Here is a 17,411-nt window from a genome sequence, read left to right on the forward strand (position 1 = left end):
AAGCATAACGTATAGCCTACAGAAAAGCAGATGAGCCCAGTATATGAACACAACGCGTTTAATTACACGTTAAGCATTTTCCTCCCATAGAAAACCGTTAGCCTATTATAAAGAAAACGTGTTACGCTCATGCTTTTCTGTACATAGTATGCTTAGTATGGTCTTTACTGAGTTTGGTCTTTTAACATCACTGTCTTAATACACATTAAGCCACGTTAAAGTGCCCTTTTAAGCGTTTTAAAAGCGTTTTAGAAAGGAAAAAACAACTTGTTAACGTTGGCTGGCAGAAGTGCGATCATGGTTTTCCTGATGCTAAATCCAGCCTTGGAGAATATCCTTTCTGATGGTGTGCATCCACACTTTAGATTTTCTTATCCCAGACATTGTTAAAGATTTAAATCCCTGCCGCCAAGATGCTCCTCTGTTGGTCACGGATCGTGGAAAGTGAAACTTAAATCTGTCACAGGGGTGGCTGGATTTATTCTCGAACGTTACAAATATTTATTAAAAGCTGCTTTCTTTTCACATTTCTATTTACAGCATTATCATAACAGGCTGTATATTAACGTATTGGAAGAAAAACGGTAGTTAGATGTGAAATCAGACATTGAGCACCCCCATATAGCCAAAATGGCATGATCCTCATTTCATAACACCTCTGCGAAGAAGATTCGACCGTGAGATTGGTAGTCGAATCAGGCTCTTCCTATTGAAGCATCAAATCTTCAACTATTTGGGCCATCCCTAATATATATGTTTATTTTGAAATATATTCAGGACTGCAATAACAAAAAACAATAGTCAAATCACATTCCAGAAGAAGAAAAAAATATTTATTTATTTATTCAAATAAATAAATAAATCATGTTTAGTTTTCCACAAGTTTGTAAAACTATAATTGCATTCTCAATATCAATATTTTCCTGTTCAGTTAAAGATCACAAAAGAAACAACAGAAATAATCAAATATGTTGAGCAGTAACATTTCACAAATACTTTTGTCTATCATTTCACCTCATGCACATTATGCAATTGCAATTTTTGTAAACAACTCCGTTTTTGTTTGAGTGTTGATTATTATATTTGACTATAAATAGCAATACATACAGTTTGATAGTTAGGGCTTTTCTTTAAGCCGTTGTCGCTTTACAGTGAGCAGGTTTTTCATGCAAACAATGAATCAGACAATGTCTTTCTTTATTTTGTTCCAACGAATAAACATTACCGCAAATGCACTTCCTGTGTCTTTTCATTCATTCATGTTGACACCTATAGTTGCCACGTAGTTCATACCTTGCAAAGACAGCAACATATTGTCCATAATCTATGGAAGCTTGTTTCTGCCACAGAATAAAAATTTAAAAAGGTAATTGTGACTTTTTATCTTCCAATTCTGACTTTTTTCCTCACAATTACGAGTTTACATCTTTTTATTTCAGAATTGCGCAATATAAAGTCACAATTGCAAGTTATAAAGTAAGAATTTTACTTAGAATTTGACTTTTTAACTCACAATTCTGACTTCGTACACACACAGGGCTTGACATTAACTTTTTTTGCTCACCAGCCACTGTGGTTAGTGGTTTTCCAAAGTTACTAGCTACTCCATATTTTCACTGGCCACAATTTTGAAGTCAATAGCATGGGGAAAACTATGGAAGCTTGTTTCCGCCACTAAATAAATATATAATAATTGCGACTTTTTATCTCACAATTCTGACTTTTTTTCTCACAATTGCGAGTTTACATCTCGCAATTGTCACTTTATTTCTCAGAATTGCGAGATATGAAGTCAGAATTGTGAGATATAAAATCAGAATTGCGTGATATAAAGTCGCAATTGCGTGTTATAAAGTCAGAATTGCGAGATATAAAGTCGCAATTGCGTGTTATAAAGTCAGAATTGTGAAATATAAAGTCGCAATTGCGTGTTATAAAGTCAGAATTGTGAGATATAAAGTCAGAATTGCGAGATATAAAGTCGCAATTGCGTGTTATAAAGTCAGAATTGTGAGATATAAAGTCGTAATTGCGTGATATAAAGTCAGAATTGTGAGATATAAAGTCAGAATTGCGAGATATAAAGTCGCAATTGCGTGTTATAAAGTCAGGATTGCGAGATATAAAGTCGCAATTGCGTGTTATAAAGTCAGGATTGCGAGATATAAAGTCGTAATTGCGTGATATAAAGTCAGAATTGTGAGATATAAAGTCAGAATTGCGAGATATAAAGTCGCAATTGCATGTTATAAAGTCAGGATTGCGAGATATAAAGTCGTAATTGCGTGATATAAAGTCAGAATTGTGAGGTATAAAGTCAGAATTGCGTGATATAAAGTCGCAATTGCGTGTTATAAAGTCAGAATTGTGAGATATAAACTCGCAATTGCGAGTTATAAAGTCCAATTCTATGGGGGAAAAAAGACGGACTTTTTTCCTCTCAGAATAGTTTATATCTCACAATTCTGACTTTATAACACGCAATTGCGACTTTATATCACGCAATTGCGACTTTATATCTCACAATTCTGACTTAATAACACGCAATTCTGACTTTATATCTCATAATTCTGACTTTATATCTCACAATTCTGAGAAATAAAGTGAGAATTGTGAGATGTAAACTCGCAATTGTGAGAAAAAAAGTCAGAATTGTGAGATAAAAAGTAGCAATTATTATTATTTATTTATTTATTTAGTGGCGGAAACAAGCTTCCATAGAAAACTGCCATATAGATAGTATTAAAAATGTCTCATAATTTGGCAGCAGGAATATTAGGCTGCTGTCACTTTAAGACCTGACGCATGGAACCATACTGTTACACATGCATTTTCTCTCTCAACTGTGTGTTGTTTTTAGAGTCATTAATGTAAAATACTAAATCAACTATGCAATTTAAATTAATTTTAATTATTTTGAACAAGACAAGGCAGAACTCCATTCATAGTGATTAATCTGAAAAGTTAATGTTATATGCAGGCCTATGAATTGTGGAGTGGTGATGGCGCAATGGATAAGACACATGCCTTTGATTTGAGAGAACTGGGTTCGAATCCTGTGAGACACCAATGTGTCCCTGAGCAAGACACTTAACCCCTAGTTGCTCCAGAGGCATGCGACCTGTGACATATAGCAATTGTAAGTCGCTTTGGATAAAATTGTCAGCTTAATGTAAATGAATACATATTTAGTTGCCCATATTTTACCTGAAGGTATGAAGCCTAATAATAGGAACACTATGAATTTAAATTGAATGATTTCACTATAGGTTTTAATACCAAAGATGTCTGAAATGTATAACTCAGAATAATTAAACATTATCCCCATTATATTAAGAACATTAAATTTGATCTTTTTAATAATACTCAAATACACAAATCTAAAAACACGAATGTGTCAACAAACCCCTCATTAAGAAAAAGACACGAAACAGTTTAATATTCAACATAATACTTATAAAACATAATCTTCTTATCTTGCCCTGTATCTCTTTCCTTCCCAAAGCTGAGCTTTGATTAATAATTTGATTTATAAATCATATGACTATGCTAATTAAAGTCATTCAAAATAAGGTATACAAAATACCTTCATTATTAATCTTATGACTAATATGACAAAAACATCTTTGTTAATGTTCCTTGTTTCGTCACGTTGACAGTTACGAATTACATAATTCACACAAATTTAGCTAGATTTTAAATTCAAAATGGCGAAATTAGACAAAAAGTTTATTAGTTTGCATTCCTGATTATTTCTGTCAGTCGTTAAACATTTCTATCGTAAAACAGTTGTCAAATATTAAATGTTTAGTTTAGCTACTTACATCTTATCTCGCATTTTAGTGAACATAAACAGTGAACATAAAGCCTGTCTACATTGATTTGATTGGTTATCTCAAACATTTTGACATTGATGAGCAGTGTAAGAACAAGATGAGAAGGAGGTCTTGGCATTGTGCAATATTCATGCAGCACCAAATTAGAGTTAATATTAGGCAAATATTTCACAACCTTTATTATACACCTTGGAAAAACAGAGAGGTCCGGTTCTCGGGGACCTCCATGGTGGGTAGAAGGGATTGTATGATTCATCGTTTCTAAAACTATTTATTTATATATAATTATTAGTATATGCGCTATACTTTTATTATTTAGAAAGTGACCAATAATTTGTGACCAATATTTTATATGTAGATTGATTTCTCCAATCTAAACTGTTTCTCATCACCATGCTGCTACGTGAATATGACGTTTCACAACACTACGGAGACCGAGGCGTCACAGAACAGTGGTTTTCAATATTCTCAATCACTTTATTACGATTGTAATAAAGGTAAAGACGATTACAGTGACATACAGGAATCATACATTAGGTATGCGTGAGCCCGCTATTACTGATGCGCAAACAAACCATGTATATGTGCGCTCTTGTTAAGCTTGTTGTGTATTTCATTAGCATTGTGTTGGGGCGATGGGGGCAGGTGGGGCTTGAAAATTCCCCCTTGTCCAAAGTGGCTGATGACCGAAAAAGTTTGAGAACCACTGATGTTGTAGTGAAGATAATAGGTAGACGCTCAGTCTATGTGCTAGTTCTGGGTTTATCACCAAGATCACTCAGGTGTGTCCGCCAGAACACCACTTAAGGCCATTCCAGAGTATGAAATAAAGAACGGAGAGATAGTTCTTCTGCTGTTTGTTTATTCCCTCTTTCTTATGTAGTTCTGATTGTGTGTGTGAGAGTATGTGAGAATGTGGTTTCTGTAAAGAGAGAAACAAATACAAATTAATAAATGAAACATATGCATACGCTCATTCCTCTCTAAGCACTAATATACATTACTAAACATAAAATAAGCAAAAGTCAGAATATAACTATACAGGATATCTCTTAAACTTTAATACTGTAAGCATAATGAAACGATTCAAACACTTATGATCTTCAGATTTTCTATCATAAGTTAAATCCCCACTAACATAGACAGCACTTACTGTCATCTATGATACACTTTATAGCTTCTTATTTTACTCAACTACAAAAGTACTGAGCAATCCTAACAACAAATATGAAAGTATAAACACATCTAAACACGATATTACATATCTTTAACCCGATGTACTAAATCAGACGAGCCGAAGCTCGAACGTGAAATGTACGAAACGCGGATATAATTAGCACCACGGTCGCATAGCGACTCCTTAAACTACTAACTCTTATCCACATCAAATAACAGACATAACAACTAGTTTGACAAATAATACAATATCACAGATGTACTTACTCTTCTCATTTACGCACACTCTCAAGAAAGGTGCAGCTCACATCTACAATCTGACTGACTGACTATCTCTATCGTACTGCATACTAACGGTGTGACGTGACATAGTATACAAACCAGCGCGCGCTTTGGCTACCGTTACAAGCACTGAATAAATGGAAGTAAACGTGAAACATAAAGCCTAATATGGTCAACTATACTAAATAATAGCAACACTAACATAACTTTGGAGCCTTTTCTACAGATGTATAGGAACATCGGACGCTCCAAGACACGATTGCTTGTTCTGACATTTTCCACATATTCAGAATGTTTTTATTTTTCATTTGTTTGGTGTGTTTATTTATTCAGAATGGATCCATATAGTAATCAGTCATTTGACATCTCCCTGTGGTCTTGTTTGGTATGGCAGGTTGACTTGTGTTACTGTAAGTTACTGTAGGCTATAACTGAGCAGAGTTTTTTCTTTACAAGTTGTAAAGAATTTCTGCAAAGTATGGTTGCAACAAAGAATACTGAAGGTTTAAATCTATCTTGAATTTCCTTTGTTTGAAAAAAATAATAACAAGGAGTTGAACACTGAATACAAATATTTTTGTGAATTAAAAAAAGTGTGTGTGTGTGTTGGGGGTTGGTTGGGGGCATTGTTGAATCGTATCGCACTGTATCGTAATAGGGTGAATCATATTGCATCGCATATAGCTGCTTCATATATGCTTGAAATGCATATCGCATCGTCCTCAGTTATTAAAGCCGTGTGGTCACAGATCACCATTTTCCAGAGAAAAATTCATCAATTAAACTCAAAACTGTTTTGAATTTCTAAATCTCAGAAATGTTGTTATTCAGATGAAATGACAAAGTTAAGAATAACGATAACACTTTCCTGAGGTAAAAGTGGTTTACCTGTTTTATTGAAGTCTTTCTGCGATTCAGATACTGATTGGGCGATGATAAATATTATGAAGTTGTACAGTGTCTTACAATTCCTTCCGACGTTCATCCATCTTTTCTTGTTTTAAATAGCAGTAATGAGGGAGAAATGATCGATTCACTCGCACTGAATTCGCTCATGTTGAGCGCTGTTAGATTCAATCAACAGGCTTTCTTTGTATCTTCTTCTTCTTGAGTTTTATGGTAGTTTGGCAAACCAACTTAAAAGGTGCATTGCCGCCACCTATTGGTCCTGTGTGTGTGTGTGTGTGTGTGTGTGCGTGTGTGTACATCTATTTAAATATCTGATCAAGAATATTGCAAGGGATAAGGGGAATAGGCAAAATAAAAATAATAGTTCTTCATATACTTTTGATTGCATCCATTTCATAATACCACATGCAGAGATAGCCTATATTATTAATTTCTATTGAGATAGCTGAAATCTTTCTCCTTCATATAAAACACAGTTGTGAAGAATTATGTCCACATTTGTCACAATTATCATTTTCATGTTTCCCTATTATATGCAAACTGTAATTTAGTCTTGATTTCTTTATATGATAACATCCTTCCTTCTATTGCCATACCTTATTCTCTCAACACCAACACACTATTGAACCTGATATAAATGTCTTCCCTTTTTTTTCATTATCCAATTTTTTTTCCATTTCTTCTATCGTTATTAATCTTTTAATTTCAGCTTTACTTATTTACACCTTAAATTCAACTTAATTGCAACATAGTTCACTCTTTTTCCCCTTGTGAAATGTTTTCAAAATGTTGTACCATTTTGAATACATTTAAAACAACATTATTTATCAGCGGCTGGTAGCAGATCATCTTTTGTATGGGAGAGAGTGGAGACGGTTGCAACACCTTTTGCATTTCATTGAGTTTCTCAGAGACTTTGTATTGTAAAGTCAAAATTTTAATTCAATATACCCACATCTGTAAGCTACCCATCCACACTGCTGCAACATGTGTACATATATATGATAATGAATACAATTTATACTTGAACAGACAAAGTCAAATGTTACAACCGACCCCAAGATAGGCCGGGTGTAACGAATCCATTGGATGCGAGTTGCAGAACCCAAGTGCAGATTATTTAAATCCAAATATGAACAAAATGCAAAACAAATAGGCTACTTGACTACGAACAACTTGACATGAACTAACATTCACCACACAGTGGTTAAATGAACAATACTAGACAGAAATGCATGGCAAACATGAGGGCTTAAATACACACATGGACCAATCACTAAACAAGACACACCTGTAAACATTATTAGACAATAGAGTGCCGAAGTTATGACGTCACTTTGTAGGCCAAAACGCGGAAGTGAGTTAGCATTTTAGCACTTCCAGTTCCCTCGCCCTAAAGTCTATGGGTTTTTTGTATGGGTTTTTGCTAAATCGCCTGAAATAAGGTCTGTGGTTAACAAAGTCTCTAAATATTTTCACCTTTTGATCTATGACATAAAACACACAAGTTAGGGTCTATAACCTGCTTGTGGTTTTTTAAACTTTACTGTGTCTGCTTGTGGGTTTTTAAACTTTATATAGGCTTCAAAATATATAGATTTTGGATAAACTTGTAAAGATTATCTTGATAGACAAAACGTGTAAGGGTCACAACTCTTTGTTGAACACAGATCTTATTTTTTGCGATTTTCCAAAAGTCTAAGTGGAATATGCATAGCTTTTCGATCGAGGGAACCGCCGCTAACTTCCGAGTTGTCCTACAAAGTGACGTCATAACTTCGGCACTCTAGGTTTGTTCGACTTGAACCGGCGCTGCACAGACCGATCGGTTGATGATATCAAAGTACCGCGAGAGCGATTAGAAAGCAGATGGCTCCTTATGCTTTTGAATCGCTCTCGCGGTACTTTGATGTCATCAGCCGATCGGTCTGTGCAGCGCCGGTTCAAGTCGAACAAGCCTTTCTATTAACTAATGACAACATGACACACAGGAAGCACATGGCAGGATCACATGAGGGCAAGGGAATCACATGACAAGACAAGAACATGACTGTAACATGAAACATGAACCCAAAACACTGGGGAAGGTTGAAAGAGCAACAGTCATTAAAAGGTAATAAAATCATTATTTAACATAATTTTCAAATGTATTTATTTTACTTGTGCACAGGGTCTTCCCTAAGTTAGGTTGGCTGGGGGAAAACATTTTCAAGTAACAACCAAGTTTTGCTAATTATTACGAATTATAAAATATTTATTTTAATAAAAATCAGCCCTTTAATGACATTTAATAATACTTCTGTGAAAGCTTACATTAACTGTGTAAAGTGAATGTTGGATTTTATTCTTGCTAGGTTATGAGGCAAATAACAAAGTTCCCTTTCGAAAGGGAACTCGCGCTGCGATGATGACACTGAGGCGTTCCCCAAAGCGTCATCGATGCAGTGCGAGTTCCCTGTTCAGGGAACAAAGGTTACAGTCGTAACCTGAGACGTTTTTTGCCTCAGACTCAGTGTCATGCCTTTACGCTTCAGTATGCTTGCTGCTTACATCAGAACAGAGGGAAAGCCCTATCTGTTGTTCATTTCGTCTCGTGAGGCATACTGAAAACACAGAACAGATCAATATATGCCTAGTCTGATTTTTAAAAACTGTTTGCTTAAATAAAAAGGGGAGATACCTGACTATTAAAATGGGTGGTTTGTTAATAAATAAAGTTATAATTTATTTAAGTTATGACAAGATTTTACAACAACGTTTAAATCATTGTTGTGATAAGGGAAGACTTGCTCTGTTAGCTTGACACAATAGCTTTGACACATGCAAGCTATGCATTTTAAAAGGTAAGAAAACACGGATTAAAATGATATAACTTTACAATGTGTCCCGCAAACATTTTAGACTGTATGAAAAATAAAATAAAAAATATATATACTTTTTAACTTGAAATGTATTTAGTTATTAATTATTTGCAGAAGGATTGGTCATATGCGGGAAGATGGGCTAACTGAGTATGTGTAATATGAACATCCGCTCACATTCCTGAGTGGAGAGATAAGCCATGTTGCAACTGTCCAAATTTGCAATCGAACAGACATAAAAGGAACGGAAACTTTGTTATTTCATTCTGTTCCTGACACATGATGGATCTGCGAGTCTCTGTTGTTCTTCTTTTCGGTTTTCTCACTGGAGGTACAAGAAACAGCAAATATTGAATGTATTATTTGATACACATACTGGTAAATATATCTCTTTGTCTTTAAGGATATTCTCTTAAGTGTTACTCATGCATGCCTGATTCGACGGGTTCCTGTAAAGCAAAAGTGGAAACATGTCCAGATGGATTTTCTAAATGTGCAAGCAGTATAGTGGAACAATCAGGTAAGTCCAGTGTGATGTGTAAATCTGCTGTAATAATTCACTGAAATTGATAGTACCGCTGGAGAGAAAGTATACTTGTTGATCTTTTCACATAACTGCAAATCTTGGAATTGTTTTATTATCCTATTTTATGGTTGTTTGTCTTTTTTTAGCAGGTTCCACTAAGGTGTTCATCACTAAAGCGTGTGCAAGTCAATGTAAACCAGGGACCCAACAGATAGATGGAGGGTCGTTGTCTGTCCAGTGCTGTGACACTGACCTTTGCAATGCAGCAGGTATTGGGCTTTAATTGACTGTTTGATTTTATCCACATTAACTTAAAATGAGGAAATTATACAAACATTAATACAAGTAATTCAATAATTTAAACAAACAATACTAACACACAAGCTATTGTTCATAAGACACAATATCAAGAGTAGTCAAAATTTAAATAGTGTAAAGCTTGAACAGCACAAAAAGGAGATTATGAAATTATGAATTAGTCAAGTGCTTCAAAGAGTTTTTTCAAAAATGTGATGAAATTGATCAACAATGAACATGCCATTTTTAATACTATTATTAGTAGTACTAATTAATACTAATTTCTTTATCATGTTGTTTAGATGGAATGTATAAGGGAAGCTTCTTCCTGTCCTTCTCTCCGCTGCTCTTCTTCTTCCTGTTTCTGTGAGTCCAGATTCTGCTCTTCAGATTCTACAGCAAACACCAGTGAATATGGATGATGCATTGCTATACTTTACTGAATAAAGATTGTTTGTTGCACTGATGTTCTTTGGTTTAAGGAACTGAAAGTACATTATTAAATGAATATTAAACAAAATACTCCATCAGATGTAAACTGTACATTACCTATGCTTAAAATAAAAGTTATTATAGAATGCAAGAATTAAAGAAAAACTTTACTGTTTTAAAAAAGTGTGTTTAAATGCTGTATAGTAAAAGATTTACACCTGTATAACATTTTTCTCAGTTATTTCTGTGAGTGGCTGGAAATTTGTCCAACTTCAGTTTCTTTTGGTGGTTCAAATAGTAAGGTTTAAGTCAAAGGTTGAAATGCTTAGGAATAGGGATGCAGCGATACCATTTTTTCTGAACCGATCCGATCCGATACCAAACATTCTGAGTATCGACCGATACGATCCGATACCAGCGCAGTTTTTTTTAAATCAAGTAGAATTTCTATAACTCTGTGTTGACCTGCCTGATAATCACTCTTTTGTGTGTTAAACACAATCTACTTCATACAGACAACTTCATTATAAAGAAAAATCAAAAAAATATATGATCATAATCTATGACCAAAATTCTATTTTAAACTATGGTGGATAATTCAGCAGTAACATTTAGTATGATTGAGATGAGCAAAATCTGCACTGAACCGATCACCGGTGATCACCGGTAATGCATGCCGGTTAGAAAAGTGTCCGAGTGCCTTGCTCTGATGTCATGCTGACGCGTGTCAAAAACCTCTCGCGAGCGCAAGGTCGCACGTGTCAGATTCTGCAGTCGCGCACAGTTGTATGGAACGCGATCGGGGCCAATAGTCTTTAAACGAAACGCGTGAAATTTGTCCGTGTCAACCAATAGCGTCTGGCTGCAGACAAGTGACGTCGCTTGCACTCTCGGACTTGCACTCTCAGACACGAGCGCTTCCTCTGCAAGTGACGTCACTTGCACTCTCAGACAGACACGAGCGCTTCCTCTGCAAGTGACGTCACTTGCACTCTCAGACAGACACGAGCGCTTCCTCTGCAAGTGACGTCACTTGCACTCTGAGACAGACACGAGCGCTTCCTCTGCAAGTGACGTCACTTGCAATCGACGCCTGCTCTCTACGGAACGCGATCGGGGCCAATAGTCTTTAAACGAAACGCGTGAAATTTGACCGCGTCAACACGCACTGTTTGTCCGCGTTAACGCGGCAATTTTTTACGTGTTTCTTTTGAACCTGTAGACACGCTCATTCTTGTCGTGTTAAGGCGGCAGTTGTCGTCGGGTTACTTTAGTGCGTGTGATACACAGTTTTACCATGTTAAGACGACCACTTTGAACGTGTTTCTTAACGCGCACATTCTGTACGTATTGAAGTATAATATTTTAGAAAAGCAGACTTACCTTTAAATGTAGCCTACCTACATATCATTCAGTTTATTGTGGCATTGCTTTACTGACTACTGTGCTTGAGTAATGTTACAATGTATATTAAGTAATTGCTAATTATCCATTTTATATAATTATTATAACGTATCTTTATGGGTTATTATTTGTTTTTGTTTTAAGTTATAATTTCCAAAAGTATTAGGGCTATAGGCTAACTTACACAGCACACATTTATAACTAAATACACACATTTATAACGCACGCACGCACGCACGCACGCACGCACGCACGCACGCACACACACACACACACACACACACACATCAATTTATTCACTTTCACATATCCTAATAATGTTTTGTAATTTGGTGTTTAATTGGTTGTATAGTTTGTTTCTGCTGTTCTTATGTATTGTTTCCAGGAACATCATCTTGGCTACTGCAGGCTGATGAGTGCTAAAATAAAATTACTGCATTATATTTATGTATTTACCCATAAACTTGTCTTTAGGGATTCATAAGTTATAGTGGCAAGAATAACTTAGTTAAATATTTACGGGCGGTTTCCCAGACAGGGTTTATATTAAGACAGGAGTAGGCCTTAATCTACTTAATCATGTTTTTAAAACACAGATTAAGTACAGATTACTTACAAACAGATTTCCAGACTTCTTTTATTTTATTCCAAAGCTGATGTGTGCAAAAACATTTTTTTTTTGCTTGCATTAAAATAATTGTCTCTTGTTTTTGTTTTTTTATTGCAGTCTTTTTTGTTGCTTCCATTCATGCTTCTCAGTTCCATGCAATTTTAAGATTTTCTTGGTTCATTCCATACTGTATCTTTCATCATACTCTGTCACAGTTTGTTTTACATTTTTTTCAAATTGCATTACACACATCATTCAAAACTAACAGCTCTTGTTTTTCATTTGGGAAACACTGTCATTTAAATGCCACATTAATTTACTGATGACCTACAGCCAATAATGTGGGCAAACACTTGTACATAAGTTGATCACTTAGAAAACAAAACTTAGTTTTGAGAAAGAAAGAAATTATTTTTAACTATTATTATGTATTATTAAATTATTTTTTATTATTTTCAAGACATTTTGGACAATTTCATGCCCCCAACTTTGTGGGAACAGTTTGTAGATGGCCCCTTTCTGTTCTAACATGACTGCGCACCTGTCCTGACTCGACCCGATAGAACAGCTATGGGCTGAAGTAGAGCGGAGACTGCGAGTCATCAGTAAGCTGGTGTGTGGTGGGTGTTCTGGCACAATATGGCTGACGTCACATCATCCAGGTAGATGCTGCACATTGGAGTAACTTTGGTGACTTTGGGTTCCCTTTCGTAGTCACTCCAAGTTACGTCGGATGACGACGAATGGGGGGTTTCGCTTAGAACACCTATTGACTTCGAGTATTACAAAACGAGCCAATGGCGATGAAATGCCATGGGTCTGCGGAATTTGCATAGCGTATCTCCGCCCCACCGCGTGGGTATAAAGGAGGACGTCGGCAACATGCAGGTATGTTTTCGCTTCGGAGCCAAGAATATTTCTTCACTCCACAATCATCTCTGACTTCGCTCTACGAGACGAGCTTCTCTCTCAGGTGTTGGTGTGACGGCGATCTGCAGCGAGTTCACAGTGCCTGCTGATCTTTGCAGTGATCTGCCAGTGTGTGTGTGTCTCCCTGTGCGCTTCAACATCGCGGAGTTTTTTTTTTTCTCCTCTCATAAAAGAGCTCGCACGCGGCACGTCTTTTTAAAGACGGCTCGCCCGTGCATTTCTGGTTGCAGCGGACTGGTATCGGACTCTGATGGGCACGAGCGCTGTCTAGTGTGTTTGGGCTTTGATCATGCTTGAACAGTGCTCGTGGATGACTCATGTTCTCTCTGGGAACGTGATCATCGCGTCATATATAGGTCGAGACTCGGTGAACTCGCAAGAGTGAGAGTCCCCTCATCCACTACCCGATCTTCGGCTGGTGGACAGGGTGACCTGAGGGTGTTGGTCTGGAACAAGGCGCCGACTCTGTGTCCACGCCCCAGCCCCCCCTCTTTAATGACGGTGCCCGCTAGTGAACTGATGATTCCACGAGTCTACCCTCGGGTGGCCCGTGTGTTTTCATTTGAAGCTACAGAGGATGATGCTGTGTCTGTAGCAGCATCACTAGGTGGGCTTGATTCTTCTGGAAATGACGACTCTTCACAGCTGCCACCCTCTGGTGTGCATACGGCTGTGCCTGAGTCTGATCCAGAGATGATGGCCATGCTTTCCCGGGACGATTGGTTTTTGGGTGAGGCCGCCGACGCGTCCACGGCAAACCCCAATATCTTTCCTCCCGGACGTGCATGATGAGTTCACGGGTCCTCTCGTTGGTCTCATCCGCCTTTCCTCCCCTCAGGGGCCGCTGCCCATGGGTACACTGGGGTTCCCCGGTTGAACGCTCTGTTGCCATGCTACTGTGTCCTCAGAGTGCTTCCCGGCGCAATCCTAAGCACCCGTCCAAAGCCTGTAGTTCTTTTCGTCACAGTAATCTGTGGCGAAATCCTATAGTGCCACAGGACAGGCAGCTGCCTCACTGCATCCCATGACCGTTCTGCTGGTCTACCTGACCCAGACGCTCATGGACATGCAGGAGGGCGGGACTGACCCGAGGCTCTTCAGTGAGCTGCGCGCCGCCACTGACCTTGCTCTCCGAGCGACGAAAGTGGCCGTACGCTCTCGGAGTCAGGTGATGTTCACCAGTTTGGGGCTGACCAGTCTGATGTGCAAGATGTCGGGCGGACCCATCTGCTCGACACCCCCATCTCTCAGGTCGGCCTCTTCGGCGGTGCGGTTGAGTGCTTATGCCCAACAGTTCTCAACCGCCCGTGAGCAGATTGAGGTTATTCTGCCCGACGGCCCCGCCGTCCGCTCAGATCCCTCAGTCTGCCCACCGCCGAAGGCTCCCTGCCACGGTTCCAACCCCGCCCGTTCACCCGGGCCTGGCTCTGGAAGACCGTAGGGGGATGCCACAGCCCTCTCCAGCCCCGCACCCCGCTAAACGCCGGGTTAAGCGGCACTTTTGAGATGGGCTGCTCAGAGATGAGACTCAGTTCTTTCCAGGAGTTGGTAGCAGGGCCACTCCTTTCCCCGGTGGAGGGCTGGGGAAGAATCCTTATTCAGAAAGAACTGACTCTCTCCTCTCTGAGCATACAGAGTTCTCGGACGACACAGAGCGCCGCCCACAAGCCGTGCTCTCCTCATCCCCCTCTGCCCCAGAGGTGGTTGACACGGCGTGCCGTCCATGGACCGTTTCGCCCCTGTCCCCCTCTGTCGCCAGACCCCTGACAGAGCAGGCCCCCGTGGAACGCTGGTCCTTCCCTGGCCTCCTCTGTCAGGGTGCGGTTATGACCTTGCCCCCACACCGGGCCGCTATGCCGTCCTCGTCTGGGCTGGTCATTCCGCTTCGCTGCACCACCGGGGGGACGTCTGAGGTTCTTCACTCCGCTGGCACAGTTGGGAGCCTGCACTAGAGCTTCCCTATCTGTTCCGCTGGGTCGTGCGAACCATCGGCTCGGCTATGCGATTCAGTTCGCACGGTCTCCTCCCTGCTTCATGGGAGTCCGCTCCACTTTGGTCGGTGGCTATGCCCCTATCATGAGAGCGGAGGTTGCTCCCTACTGGCGAAGGGTGCGATTGAGACTGTCCCTCCAGCAGAGATGAGGTCCGGGTTTACAGCCCCTACCTCATTGTCCCGGAGAAGTCTGGTGGGTTACGGCCAATCCTGGACCTATGCATCTGAACCGCTCCCTTCACAGGCTGCCGTTCAAGATGCTCCTGGCCAAACGCATTTCTGGATGTGTGCGGCCACAGGATTGGTTTGCAGCGATCGACCTGAAGGACGCCTACTCTTATGTCTCCGTTCTCCTTCGACTCAGATCGTACCTACGTTCTGCTGTCAGGGCGCGCGCATATCAGTACGCTGTTCTCCCATTCAGGCTAGCCCTGTCTCCTCGCGCCTTCACAAGGTTGTTGAGGCAGCCCTTGTTCCTCCATGGGAACACGGGGTTCGCATCCTGAACTATCTCGGTGACTGGATGTCTTAAGCTCACTCCTGAGACCAGGTTTGCGAATACAGGGACCCAGTGCTCCGGCACCTAGCTCGTCTGGGCCTTCGGGTCAACTGGGAAAGGAGTAAACTTTTGCCCCATGCAGAGGAGCTCTTTTCTCGGAATGGACTTGGTCGCCTTCTCCACTCAGCCATTAAACAAGAGTGCGGTCCCACTGAAATTGTTTCAGAGGCTCCTGGGGCATATGGCATCTGCAGCCGCGGCAACTCCGCTCGGATTGCTTCATATGAGACCGCTTCAGCTGTGGCTTCACGATCGAGTCCCGAGGTGGGCATGCCATCATGGCACGCTCCGAGTTACAGTAACTCCAACCTGCCGTCAGATCTTCACCCCGTGGTGGAACCTCAGTTTTCTACGGGCCGGTGTTCCCCTAGAACGAGTTTCCAGGCATGTTGTTGTCTCCACAGATGCCTCTTCCACGGGCTGAGGCGCCATGTGCAACGGACATGCTGCCGCGGGCTCCTGGACAGGACCCCAGCGCCTTCTGCATGTCAATTGCCTCGAGTTGCTGGCAGTACGCCTTGCCCTGCACCGTTTTCGCACGTTGCTCAAGGGTCAACATGTACTAGTCCGTTCAGACAATACTGCGACTGTAGCGTACATCAACCGTCAGGGTGGTCTACGCTCCCGCCGTATGTCGCAACTCGCACGCCACCTCCTCTTATGGAGTCAGAAGCACCTGAGGTCCCTTCGTGCTATCTACATTCCGGGAGATCGGAACTTTGCAGCCGACGAGCTGTCACGGTTTCGGCCCATCTCCGGCGAATGGCGACTCCATCCCCAGTCGGTTCAGCTGATTTGGGACCAGTTCGGGGACGCACAGATAGATCTGTTTGCCTCTCACGACTCGACCCATTGCGCCCTGTTCTATTCCCTGACCGAGGGCTCCCTCGGCACGGATGCACTGGCGCACAGCTGGCCTACGGTCCCCCAGTGAGCCTTCTCGCACAGACCTTGTGCAAAATCAAGGAGGACGAGGAGCAACTCATTCTGGTTGCGCCGTATTGGCCCACCCGGACCTGGTTCTCCGAACTGGTACTCCTCGCGACAGCACCTCCTTGGCCAATTCCGACGGGGCACCCTTTGGCACCCTCGACCCGATCTCTGGAGGCTCCACGTGTGGCTCCTGGACGGGACGAGGCAGGTTTGAGTACCCTGCTACCAGCGGTGGCGGCTACCATCACTTCCGCTAGAGCATCGTCCACGAGACATGTCTATGCGTTGAAGTGGAACCTCTTCGTCAACTGGTGCTCTTCTCGTCGAGAAGACCCCAGGAGATGCTCGATCTCTGTTGTGCTTTCCTTCCTGCAAGATGGGTTGGAGCGAAGGCTGTCTCCCTCCACCCTGAAGGTGTATGTGGCCGCTATCGCCGCATATCATGAAGCAGTTCAAGGTAAGTCTCTGGGGAAGCACGACCTGATCGTCAGGTTCCTGAGAGGAGCGAGGAGTCTGAATCCTCCTCGCCCTACTCTCGTTCCCTCTTGGGACCTCTCAGTGGTCTTAAATGCCCTGCAGAGGGCTCCCTTTGAGCCTCTGCATTCAGTTGAGCTTAAGTTTCTGTCTATGAAGACAGCGCTCCTGGTTGCTTTGGCCTCTATC

At 41.0% G+C, this 17,411-nt stretch overlaps 2 protein-coding genes across 3 annotated transcripts in view; both read left to right on the forward strand.

Annotated features, from left to right (window-relative positions):
* Window positions 1-17,411, forward strand: part of LOC143699880 (uncharacterized) — a 36,296-nt gene that overhangs the window by 2,032 nt on the left and 16,853 nt on the right. The window lies entirely within an intron of this gene.
* LOC143757216 (three-finger toxin MALT0070C-like) lies at window positions 9,158-10,686 on the forward strand. 2 transcript variants are annotated; one of them, XM_077248182.1, is made up of 4 exons: window positions 9,158-9,395; window positions 9,468-9,584; window positions 9,737-9,859; window positions 10,190-10,686. In XM_077248182.1, exons 1-4 carry the CDS (start codon window positions 9,344-9,346, stop codon window positions 10,255-10,257), a joined length of 360 nt encoding a protein of 119 aa, XP_077104297.1. In that variant the 5' UTR covers window positions 9,158-9,343; the 3' UTR covers window positions 10,258-10,686. The 2 variants fall into 2 exon arrangements, with proteins under 2 accessions (XP_077104297.1, XP_077104306.1); XM_077248191.1 differs by having other exon boundaries at window positions 9,177-9,395; window positions 9,740-9,859; window positions 10,190-10,682.

This window comes from Siphateles boraxobius, unplaced genomic scaffold (assembly GCF_051911475.1).
Source record: "Siphateles boraxobius isolate OS27281-9 unplaced genomic scaffold, OSU_SipBor_1 11, whole genome shotgun sequence".
Lineage (NCBI taxonomy): Eukaryota > Metazoa > Chordata > Actinopteri > Cypriniformes > Leuciscidae > Siphateles > Siphateles boraxobius.